A 12,866-nucleotide genomic window follows, 5' to 3' on the forward strand; every position below is an offset into this window, starting at 1 on the left:
GTTTCATCTGGAGATTTGGATCCACCATCCAAAACTTTGTATTCCAATAAAAGAATACTCTGGATTCCGTACTGTGGCCATACACAGATCACTTCTCCTAATTCCACTTTCTTACAAAGGAATTTCTCTCCACATGCCCTTTGTAACTGTTTTCCTAACTTACCCTATAAGCTAATCAGTGTAGTTCTCCAACCCTTTCACGTTCTTCCTGAATCTCCCCTCCACCTCCCAGCCTTCTCTGAAGAGTTGATGTGTCTGCCTCTGAACCATAGCCCACATCTACATTTGGATCTGTCTGAAAATGTCACTGAATTTATTTTGCCAAGATCACATGTGATTAACAATTTCTATCTAAACTTTTTTTAGGTCTTCATTGCTCCATTCCATATTTTCTCTTGTCCCTTTGTTTTTCTCTATTCCTTCCTTTTATCTCAGTGTCTCTTTACCTCCGAAGAGTCGTATTTTCAGTAGTTGAATCTAGAGACATATTTGTTAAATAGCACATATCAAAAACTGGAGTGTTATTCCATATCTGTTGACATAGCTTTCAGTAATTTATTTGCTGATAAATCCTCCTCTTCTACATCTGGGCCTTGGATTTCCCTCATCCAGGAATGAGATGTTCCATAGACATCATGTCACTGCTATGCTCTCTTATTTGTCCAAATAATATTTATAACTTTTTCTGGTTATACTACAGAGAAACATTAAAGAAACTTTAAACATACTCTCATGTCGAGTACACCATGGTTATACAATGTTCACAGAGAAAATGACATACCTCAGTTATTCTTCTACTACAAACAGTATGAATAATTTTTAAAATATCCATTTCCTAAGATCCTTTGTAGCAGTTTTTGAGTTGCTTGTATGTCACACATAGGCTTTTATTTTATTTCTTTTGTAATTTAGTACTAGTATAGATATATTCAGAAATATATCTTTCTCTTATTTTTAACAATATGACATTAAGAAATTTGTTTTTTATTTGGGACAGAAGTTTTATGCAGCCAAGGCTATCTTGTGATCCTCCTTTCAGGGTCTTCTTGGTTTTGAAATTACAAGTATACCACTATATATACTTCATGCATTTTCCAAATCAGTCTCCTCTGGGTTGATAGCTTCTTTCTGATTAATGGAAGTGGGTAGGATTTTTTGTAATGAATTTTATTACTTTTAACCAAATATTCCTCTTCCATTTTAGTATAATCCATATGTATATTAATTTCTGAACCCAAAATATCTGCTCACTCTTGCAGTTTAATGGCAGCAGCATTGGCTTCTATGCACTATAAATTCTGTGTGTCTAGAATTTTAGTCTCATTTTTTTTTTATTATGGAAGGAATGTTCTCCCTTTCCCACACAGACAAAGTTGGTCCTGTTATTATCCATCAGATCTGTGCTTTCTCCATTTCCTTTGAAGGATGTCTGAAGGTAAAAGGTTAAACAACAATAATAAAAAGATTACTCAATAAATGCTTCAGGCACAATAGAACTCACTTGTAGTTTTGATTCACACAGCCTGCTTTTTAAAAAAATATAATTAAACTCATTTTTAATGTGCCATGCATTTATATAACATATATTGATCGTATCTATCTATCACTACCACCTCTGTCAACCTCTTCCTAGGGAGCCCCCAGCCTGTCTCCCATCAGCTTCTTTTTATTTTATTATTTAGTTATTAATAATGCACAGAGTCCAATTAGTGCTGTGCATCTGCACGTGTGTGTGGCCACCCACTGGGACATAAGCCACCTACCAGTAAGGCATCCCCAAACCAGAGTGATTCTCCTACCCTCAGAAGTATTAATTACCAGTAGCTCCTGATCCATGCTGGACTTTTGACTATTTTGATCTTGTGCAGGTAAGCACACTGCTGTGATTTGATGTGTAACAGCTATTTTATATTGAGAAGTCTTCATTTCCCAGCTTTCCTCCACCTCTTTTCCACAAGTTCCCGGAGCTTTGCATGAGAAGGTTGATATACGGCCCAACCACATCTGAGTGTTTATAGAGTTATTCATACTTGGTGCTTGAACCAGGTATGAGTTTTGGCATTAATCACACTACCCATTACCAAAGATGCTTCTTTGACCCAAGTTGAGAGAAGCATACATCTATGTTATAAACAAATTTTTAGAACAAAGTTTGACAACATGACTATTTAGCAAAACAAAAATAGTAGGTTGCTCCTTTAAGTCCTTTGATATTTTTATTCATGTGTTTTGATCAGAGTTATTGTTCCTGGAGTGAAATCCCCCTGTGGGACAGGCCTCATATGCAATTAGAAAACTGTTAGTTGTCCTACAACAGCCATATCAATGAGTATTTTTTGAATATTGTGTCAATGTGTACTTTTTGCCTGGGAAGCCAGTATTATAGCATGCAGAGTCTAGCATTGTGTAAGACCACTGATGTGTTTTCTACCTTAGCTGTCTTCATAGTAACACCTGGCACTGAGTAAGCTCTTTAGGAGAGAGAAGAGTTTTCTGGTCAGTTCAAGTTGATTTCTCTATATCTCATAACAAAAATGGAGGGTGTCTTCAGGAATAGGGTCTTACCATGTAGTTATTATGGTGAGCAACCAAGAACAATGGGCCCAGCTTGTCACACAGTCTCTTAAATATGCAGATAACAGTAAATCTTTCATGTCTAAAAAGTAGCTTATGAATAAGAAATGGCTTTTATTTTATTGGCATGTCAAGAGGTAGTGAAACTGAGTGAAAAAGAACCATGAATGTTTGTAGTGATGCAATCTCAAACACAGAAACTGTTATTTTTCTCTTTGGTTTATGCACCTAAAAATAAGTCTGCAGAATATATCATCTAGTTAGAGAAATGTGTTGATTCCAACCCTGATACTATGAAGAGGAGAGAATAGATCCTCATAGACAGCAGATTCTGTTTCAAAATGGTGGTTACACTTCTGTAGCAATGCATATTTTTTTTGTTGTCGTTAAATCTGATTTTCCTACTAGAGAGTTAGCAGAATAACAATGAGTCAGCCCTTTGCTATTCTCTGTTATCCTTACAAATATTGCTTTTACACTTGAACAGCATTCCTATCCTTCAGAATGAATGAGTGAGTGAGTGAGTTAGTGAGTGAATGGATGTATTTTACAGATGAAGGTATTGATGTTCAGAAGGAATTGAGCATTTGCCCTTCCTGGAGTCTGGTAGACTTTTCCTAGGAATGTTGAAAGATTTAAACATTAACTAGATGGTTTATCAAGATTTCATCCATTTCTAAATTTCTAGGGTTGCTTAATATAGGAAATCACACCTCCCACTTAAGTTCAAGAAGCAGCTTTGTGTGTGTGTGGGGGGGGGATGTAGAGAAAGGAGTACACTGGTTCTATCAATGGCAGCTTTACTTCTTGGGCCACCATATCCTAAATCTGAGGCATTGTCTAACCATTAAATGGCAGCTATTAATCTAAAAAAGTAGACATTAGCACACCTATTTATTTATTATTTATTTATTTTCAAGACAAGGTTACTCTGTGTAAGAGTCCTGGCTGTCCTGGAACTCACTTTGTAGACCCAGCTGGCCTTGAACTCATAGAGATCGACCTGCCTCTGACTCCTTAGTGCTGAGATTGAAGGCATGTGCCACCACTGCCCAGCATGCATACCCTTTTAAATCTACTTTGTCTGGACATATTAAATATGTGCTACCCTTAGAGGACTGCTTACTGGGTTACAAACTGTCTGAAAGAATAAAAGTAAACATAGTGAGTAGCCATAATAAACAAATGTGTTTATCACAATCTCTACTGAATTATATCTGAAAGTAAGACAGAAAGAAATGCAAGACTTTGTGAATGATTGACCACTGCAAATAAATTAACTATTAGCTCCATATTCTATTTAGCCAAATATGAGTATCTGTTACTCATAACAATCAAAATAAGTTCCCTTTAAGATATCCAGATTCTTCTTAACTTCTAAAATGTAAGGAACTCTGAACCTGTTTTCTTTGTTTCCCAAGATATTGAAGATTTTGAAACCAAAACCAGAAGCACAGTGTCCGTCCGAGAAGGTCAAGGTGTGGTGCTCCTCTGTGGCCCACCACCACATTTTGGAGGTAGGTTGTGGGTAGTTTGTGTCAGCCAATCCATGGGATCCATCAGAAGGTGAAGGAGGCACACAGGGTCCTGAAATGACTGACATTCCACCATCCATTCCCAGGAACTACAAAAGCTCAAGAAAGTTCATCAACCACATAGATAGTCTTGTATTCTGATGGTTTTATTTAAAATACCTTTCATTTAGCTACCGAACAAACATGTCTCTGAGGAGATGAAATTGAAAGCTCTAAACAGTGTTGGTGTGGTTTTCTATGAAACTGAGTATATGATCTAATGCTATGACCCACTGTTCATGACAATGTATATGTCCTGCCTGTTAACTCTCTTTGATGATCAGCTTCCTCATATGTAGAATTAAGCAAACATTACTATGTTAAGTATCTAAATTCAATTAATTTATATAATGGTTAGTACCTTATTAAAAATGAAAGCTAAAATTGTAATTTTATTTTTGTACCTTTGGCTTTTACGTAGAGGCAAATTCCAGTACTCTTCTTGGAATTGTTCCATGCAGGCACTCTCAGGCCCTCACAGGAGACTATTCATTCATATTCATAATATCTCCTATTCATATTAGCTTCCATTACTAAAATGGGAGAGTTTTTAAAAGCCATGAAACAGGCATTTTAAGACAAAAGGCAACTTGTGTTCCTAATGTTAAACTAAGTCTTCTTTGTAATTCTTTAAAACATTTTATTATTATTTTCATTTTATGTCACCTTTGTGATATACCAGCACAGAAAGCAAAGGAACCTAATTAGAAGTTAACAATGTATTTTTCTTCACTACTAACAAATATGGCATTATGCTCACCTAAAGTGTTAGAGAAGACTTACTATGCATGCAATGCTGTCTCAGCATAAATTTATATTTTCTTTCTTTCTTTCTTTTTTTAACCTTATGGAAAATTCTGTTCCAGTACCATAATCTGATACTCAAAAGTAAGGAAACACTAGGTCCTGGTGCTCTGACTATATTCCAAGCTTCCTGATGGTGTTGAAAATTTTTTCAACTTGGTTTAATCACAGATGATAAAAATATAAAATAATTGTAAGTAAACCAGTTACATATATATAATGAAAATCAACACAGAAGCTAAACAAGGGAGATATTCTCTTGTTACTTTGTCATTTCTGAATGAGAAATAGTGTGTTGAAGGCCTCACTGTCATGGTCTGAGTCCTATGAAACTAAATCAATGGCTAACAAAAAATATGTTAAAGTTAGAACTTTTTAAGGAACAAGACTCTTAGATGAAAGCGAAGGCAAGATGTCTATTTCCATGGGAATCATCAGCATGATTTCATGGATATCTGACAAAGATGGTGATATCGAGGTAGTATAGCAGTTTCCTCCTGAAGAGATTTAGCATTCACCAAAAGTAACTTCATCCCTTTGAGCACAGGTATGATGGAATGATGTTCTTTTGTTCTTTGTTGTAGAAATTAACACATCTTTGTGTCTTCTCCTCTCTTCTGCCATATCTCTCTTCAGTGTCGTATTTTCATTTAGAGCTTTTTATTACTTGATTAAATTTATTCCTAAATGTAAGTGACTGCTATTTGTTTACAATTTTTCCCAATAGAATTATTTTGTCTATTTCTCTCTTATAAGAAAGCAATTGATTTTTGTGTGCTGTTATCTGCTACTTTGCCAGGCTTATTGGTGATAGAAATCCTTTTGTAAAATTTCTAGGGCTTTCTAAGTATAGAATCATATGATCTGCAAAGAGAAAGAATTTAACATAATCCTTACTTGTTTCCTTCCTTTTTATTTATTTCCCCTGCCTGATTGTTGTGGCTTGCATTTCATACTGTACTGGATAACTGTGGTGCCTATCATTATATTACTGGTCCTAGAGGAGAAAAAGTTTCAATATTCACCTGTAGGTTTGTTAGTTATGCTGAGCTGTGATAGTTCTATACCCAATACCTTCTTCTTCTTTTTTTTTTTTTTTTTTTTTTTTTTTTTTTTTTTTTGAGACAGAGTTTCTCTATGAAACAGTCATAGCTGTCCTGGAACTCACTGTGTAGACCAGGCTGACCTGGAAGTCACTGTGTAGACCAGGCTGACCTGGAATTCACTGATATCCACCTTCTTCTGCCTCCCAAGTGCTGGGATTAAAGGTGTGTGCTATCAGTGCTCAGCCCAGTATTTTTCAAGTTCAAGTGGCATAAAATATTTGTTTATTTGGCTGTGTGTGTGTGTGTGTGTGTGTGTGTGTGTGTGTGTGTGTGTGTGTCTTTCCATGAGCCAAAATATTTCTAACTCTTATGTGCTGATATCAATATTACTTCTCTTAAAAGTCAATTATAGACTCCATGGTGACAGCAAGGTCATAAAGGCTCATGCGTTTTTTTTGTTTGTTTGTTTGTTTTTGCTTTTGTTTTTAAGATTCATTTATTTATTATATATACAGTGTTCTGCCTGCATGTATCCCTGTGGGCCAGAAGAGGGTACCATATCTCATTATGGATGGTTGTGAGCCACCATGTGGTTGCTGGGAATTGAAATCAGGACCTCTGGAAGAGCATCGAGGACTATGAACTGCTGAACCATCTCTCCAGCCCAAGGCTGATGTTTTTTATAACAAATTAATAACAAATTAAATTGTGTACAAGTTAATTCTGTGCCTTTCTGTCCATGAACAACTAGCACAGTGAGTGCAATGAGTATGCCTACATCAAGGGAGAAGTCATAATAATTTTGATATTATTAGCATACCTAAGTGTGTTAGATTGTTCCTCTAGCATGTTCACAAAAACATATTCAAATAATTCCTTAACAATAGAAGTTTGTGAAATATATTTCAGTGTGTTTTTTTAAAGAAACATTCTAAGAACAAAAGGGGAACAAATGAACATGTTTGAATTCTGTAAGTCTGTCTGTCAATAAAAGTGCCTATGCCCCAAAGCAAGACACGAAAATGAGTCCATGGATTTTCCATATAAATGCTGACTAATAACATAACATAATAACAATGTAAGTGTTGTAGAACATAGTCATTCAAATGGAACATGTGTAATTTTCATTAGAAAAGGTGTGCCTGCTTGCCACAGATCATCAAGGCTGGACTGTTGGCATTACTTCACAAAGAGAGGGGCTAGGGAGTTATTGGATGTTCATCTGAGATCCCAGCTACCCCTCCCAAACATGTGTATACAGCTTTGCTCTCATTGCACATGGCCTGGACTGCAGTTGTGGTGGTATCCATAGAGATGTTACATAATCTGGGAAGGTTAATGGAAAGGGCCTCCATCTACATGGCTATGCAGTAGCCTTCATCTCCAGTGGGTGCAGACCTTCCTGTACAACTTCCTTGAGGTCACCATTACTCCTGCCAATAACCACTCACTCATACTCTGTACATATGCACAATAAACTCATTGGTTCCACGGTGTGAACTTTGATAGATTAGTACTTTGATTTGTCTTTCAGACCTTATGAGGGTGAAGAAGACAGTATTTAAGAATCCCCATGGGAGAAATTTTCTCCCTGTTATAACATTACAACACAATGTAACAAAGCAAAAGAATTTAACCTAATATAACAATATAGTCTAACATAGCATGAAAACATGAAAGTAATAGAAGATATAATATGGATATACCTCTAACTGAAGAGATCTGATTAAAAAGTTATCGTTCCTCCTTTTGCTGGATAAAAGAGAGCTGTTCTCTAACATTGATGTTTTGTAAATGCTTTCTACCCAAATTTGACAGTAAGCAAAAGTGTAGGCACGCTGCCCCTCTGAGAGGAATGGGGAGGATTTTAGGGAGAGTGAAGCTGTTCTAACAGAGAATGGACCTGTGAAATGGAAAAGCATCCCATGTGTGTATATAGAAAACAATCATGATATAGGTTATAACTTCAGTAGATAACATTTTATTAAAGTCAGAAATTATTGTTAGTATTCTGTCTCATTTGATCTTGTGATATCTACATCAGCAAGCTTCTTGTCTGTAGATGTAACCAACCGTCTTATTAAATAAGAAACACAGAACCAATGTAAAAGAGAAAGCCGAGAGGTCAGAGCTCAGAGCTAAAATCTCACGCTTCCTCCTGCGGTGTCCCAGCTTCCTGAAAGAGAGCTATTTCCTGTGTGTAAGTTGTTTCATAGTCATTCTGCCTTCTCATTGGTTGTAAACCCAAACACATGACTGCCTCATCACTGTCTGTATGTACAGCCCCCCCAGGTCTTAAAGGCATATGTCTCCAATGCTGGCTGTATCCCTGAACACACAGAGATCTATGGGATTAAAGGCATGCGCCACCACCGCCACACTCTGTCTATGGCTCTAATAGCTCTGACCCCCGGGCAACTTTATTTATTAACATACAATCAAAATCACATTTCAGTACAATTAGAATACCACCACACTTGTCTCTGAAACATATTCCTAAAGTAATCTATGTTTAGTGATAAAGAGCTTGAGAGCATAGCTTTTGGAGGTACAAGCAAAGTCAAACTCATTGCTCTTCAGTCCTTGATGATATTGGCAGATAACAATAGCAGGGGCATACAGCATAGTACATTTCTTCTTTATAGCCAGTATATGAAAGATAAAAACTTAAGGATCTAGGATCATATGTACTCTTTGAGACCACAACTCCAAAAACTTAAAGACCTTCCACTAAGCTCTATCAATAAAATGTCCACTACTTTCCCATACCACCACTTCATGGTGTAAGCCTTTAATAGGATTCACTTTTGGAGGGTATTTCATATCTAAATTATAACTATTTCTGTGACTGTAAATCCCATGGTGGTTAGAGTCTTCCCTTGTTTACACAATTCCAATTACTCTGACTTTAAAATATTTCAAAGATTCGCCGGGCGGTGGTGGCGCACGCCTTTAATCCCAGCACTCGGGAGGCAGAGCCAGGCGGATCGCTGTGAGTTCGAGGCCAGCCTGGGCTACCAAGTGAGCTCCAGGAAAGGCGCAAAGCTACACAGAGAAACCCTGTCTCGAAAAAACCAAAAAAAAAAAAAAAAAAAATAAAAAAAAATAAAAAAAATAAAATAAAATAAAATATTTCAAAGATGTATCTGGAGAGATGGGCCCATGGTTAAGAGTACTGGCTGCTCTTCCAGACCTGGATCTCATACTCATATGACATCTCACAACTCTTCTACAAGATTCAACATTATTTTCTGTACATACATGTGGACAAAACACCCAGACATATAAAATAATAATAGAAAAATTTTCAAATATTTTAGAAATATAACTTTAAGTGGAAGTTTTGCAAAATGACCATAACAGGGACAAATCTGCACATTAAATTATAAAATTTTATGAAGAATCCTATTTGGACATAAATTCCTAGCTCCTAAATCTCTCCCAGCACTGGCGAGCTGGAAATTTTGTCTCTTAATTATCTCTAACACACACACACACACACACACACACACACACACACACACACACACATATATATATATATCTTATTTTGTGTATCCTTCTATGTTGTATGGCCATCTTAGTAAAATAAAGTTCTTCTTTAGCTCCTTACTATATTGTAGTGATTCTTTGAACTTCAGTTTGGTACTTGTGCAAATGGTATATTTTTTTCTATTATATCTCTGAAGCTCTTCAAATTCATGACCTTCCTTATAGACATATCTGTAGCTAGAGTTTTCCTGGTCCTGCCTGGCCCACAGTCAGGACAAATCTCTCACCCACCAGTTCCACAGCCACTCTGACCCAACCAAGTAAACACACAGAGACTTATATTGCTTACAAACTGTATGGCCATGGCAGGCTTCTTGTTATCTACTTCTTCTAAATTAAATTAATTTCTGGGCTGGAGAGATGGCTCAGTGGTTAAGAGCACTGACTGCTCTTCCAGAGGTCCTGAGTTCAATTCCCAGCAACCACATGGTGGCTCACAACCATCTGTAATGAGATCTGGTGCCCTCTTCTGGTGTGCAGGGATATGTGCAGACAGAACACTATATACATAATAAATAAAATAAATCTTAAAAAAATTAATTTCTATTAATCTATACTTTGCCATGTGGCTCGTGGCTTACTGGTACTTTATATCTCCCTTGTCATGGCAGTGGCTGGTAGTGTCTTTCTTTACTCAGCCTTCTTCTTCCCAGAATTCTGTTCTCTACTTGTCCCACCTATACTTCCTGCCTGGCTACTGGCCAATCAGCATTTTATTTATACAAAGTGATATCCACAGCACACATCAACTAGACAGACAATAATCCTTCCATCAAAAATTCTTACCTCCAGGGTACACTTTGATTAGAGCATTGGTCATTTGAAACAAAAATCAGTACAAATCATTCATAATGCACTTCCATGTACAATATTCTCTATATTTCAGAACCACTAGAAAACTCTCTGTAGTAAAGCCAGGTGTTGACCATGAAAAGTACCAGAGTATAGACACTGAGATGGCTACATGGGTGGAAAGACAGAACTTCCTTCTCCCCATTTGTCCCCTGACCTTGATATAAACAGAATGACAGAATGTCATGGCATGTATGTTTCATTCTCTTTTCTCTCTCTCTCTCTCTCTCTCTCTCTCTCTCTCTCTCTATATATATATATATATATATATATATATATATGTATGTATACACACACACACACATATATATACTCTTATTTATGTTTTGAGGGAGATAAGATTATTTATGTATATATGTACATACATGTGCATATATACATTTGTACACATATACACACACACATATATATATATATCCCTATCTTTTTCTCAAAATATGTAAATAAATGGATGTTATTTTTAAGTACCCATCAGAAGATTTGCATTAATTCATTATATGAAAGTTTATTTTAAAATGACAGAATAAAGAAATGTCATGTTTTAATCAATGAAAACTCACCTTTGCTATGAGATAATAGTTTCCACCATAGCCAAAGAAGACTCTGCCCCTTAACTTTGGTGATATGAAATTCTCAATCCTGTTCTCATAAAATTTGTGAATTTGTGAAAATTTGTTTTAAAGGAACTGCCATTTAAATTTCTCAGGTCCAACTTTTAGTCTGGTAGAACCATTGACTGTGTGCCAGTGGTTCGCATCAACTATGCCTGTGGGAGGAAGATAGTACTGTGGTGTGAGCCTAATGTTTGTATTCATGTCATAAAGTTGTTGACAGTTTAACTTAAATGAAAAAATCACTCCAAGGAAAGGCTCAAAATAGCATTGTAAAAAAAAAAAAAGAGAGAGAAGAAAAATTATATTGAGAAAAGTTGCAAATTTTCATATCTCTTTCCTCTTAGTTGGTGTGTCTTCTGTTTCTGGAGCAAATAAAAGTGGTGTTGTCTTATTGGATAGGACAAATTCATAATGCATACATCACTCTTTTCTTTTTTAACATAAAATTTTTATTCTTCTCTCATACATCCTGACCATAGTTTCCCCTCCCTCCACTTCTCCTAGTCCCTCCCCCCATGTCCCCTTTCCCTCACATCAACACATTCTCTGTTTCCCTTCAACGAAAAAAAAAATAAAGAAGAAAGAAAAAGAGCAGGCATCCCAGGGATATCAAATGAATATGTCCTCACAAGATACAATAAAACTGAGCACAAACTCTCATATGACAGCTAGACATGGCAACCCAGTAGGAGGAAAAGGAATCCAAGCACAGGCAAAAGAGTCAGAGACATCCCCCACTGCCATTGTTAGGACTCTCACAGGAACACCCACCTACAAAACTATAGGGTATATGCAGAGGACCTAGTTCAGACCCATTCAGGGTCTGTGTTTATCATCTCATTTCTGTGATCCCCTATGACCTCTGCTTAATTGATTCTGTGGGCCTTGTTCTTACATATTCTGGAGCCCTCCAATTGCCTTCCCCTGCCTCCCATCTACCTTCCTCCCCATCCACTCTTCATCCATCTCCATTCAGAAAGGGGCATGCCTCCTGTGGTCATCAACAAAGCATGGCACATCAAGTTGAGGCGGGATCAAGCTCTTCCCCCTGTATCAAGGCTGGGCAAGGTAATCCAGCATGGGGAATAAATTCCCAAAAGACAGCTCAAGTGCCAGGGACAGGTCCTTATTCCATTACTGGGAGCCCCCAAAACAGACCAAGCTTCACAACTGTCACACACATTCAGAGGGCCAAGGTTTGCCCCATGCAAGCTCCCTAGCTGTTGGTCCAGAGTCAGCGAGCACTCACAAGCTCAGGTCAGCTATCTCTGTGGGTTTCCTTGTCATGACCTTGATTCCTCCTTCACCCCACACCTCCCCACACCACCCCACCCACTCATACAATCCCTCCTCTCTTCCTTTAAGAGGATTCCCTGAGCTTGGCCCAGTGCTTGGCTGTGGATCTCTGCATCTGCTTCCATCAGTTACTAGATGAAGACTCTGTTGTAGTTGTGGTCACAGTCTGATCACAGGAGATGGCTAGTTCAGGCACCCTCTCTACTATTGCTAGGAATCTTTGTGGATTCCTGGGAATTTCCTTGGCACCAGGTTTCTCCATAACCCCAACATGGTCCCTCATCAAGATATCTCTTTCTTGTGAGTAGCAGTCCAGTCATCCTTGTTCCACATCTAGCATCCTCCTATGAGTGAGTACATACCATATTTGTCTTTCTGAGTCTGGGTTACCTCACTCAGGGTGATTTTCTCTAGATCCATCCATTTGCCTGCAAACTGCATGATGTCATTGTTTTTCTCTGCTGAGTAGTATTCCATTGTGTATATGTGCCACAATTTATTTATCCATTCTTCAGTTGAAGGGCATCTAGGATGTTTCCAGGTTTTGGCTATTA

At 37.4% G+C, this 12,866-nt stretch overlaps 1 protein-coding gene across 6 annotated transcripts in view; it reads left to right on the forward strand.

Moving 5' to 3' along the window:
- The window catches only part of Cntn6 (contactin 6), a 346,717-nt gene that overhangs the window by 197,031 nt on the left and 136,820 nt on the right, over positions 1-12,866 (forward strand). For 5 of the 6 annotated variants that reach the window (XM_076567479.1, XM_076567480.1, XM_076567484.1 and 2 more), the window contains exon 5: positions 3,996-4,091. The exons of the other annotated variant lie outside the window; for it this stretch is intronic. In XM_076567479.1, coding sequence (XP_076423594.1) covers positions 3,996-4,091 — 96 coding nt within the window. The remainder of the gene's footprint in view (positions 1-3,995; positions 4,092-12,866) is intronic. 6 annotated transcript variants of the gene reach the window in all.

Source organism: Peromyscus maniculatus, chromosome 3 (genome assembly GCF_049852395.1).
Source record: "Peromyscus maniculatus bairdii isolate BWxNUB_F1_BW_parent chromosome 3, HU_Pman_BW_mat_3.1, whole genome shotgun sequence".
Classification (NCBI taxonomy): domain Eukaryota; kingdom Metazoa; phylum Chordata; class Mammalia; order Rodentia; family Cricetidae; genus Peromyscus; species Peromyscus maniculatus.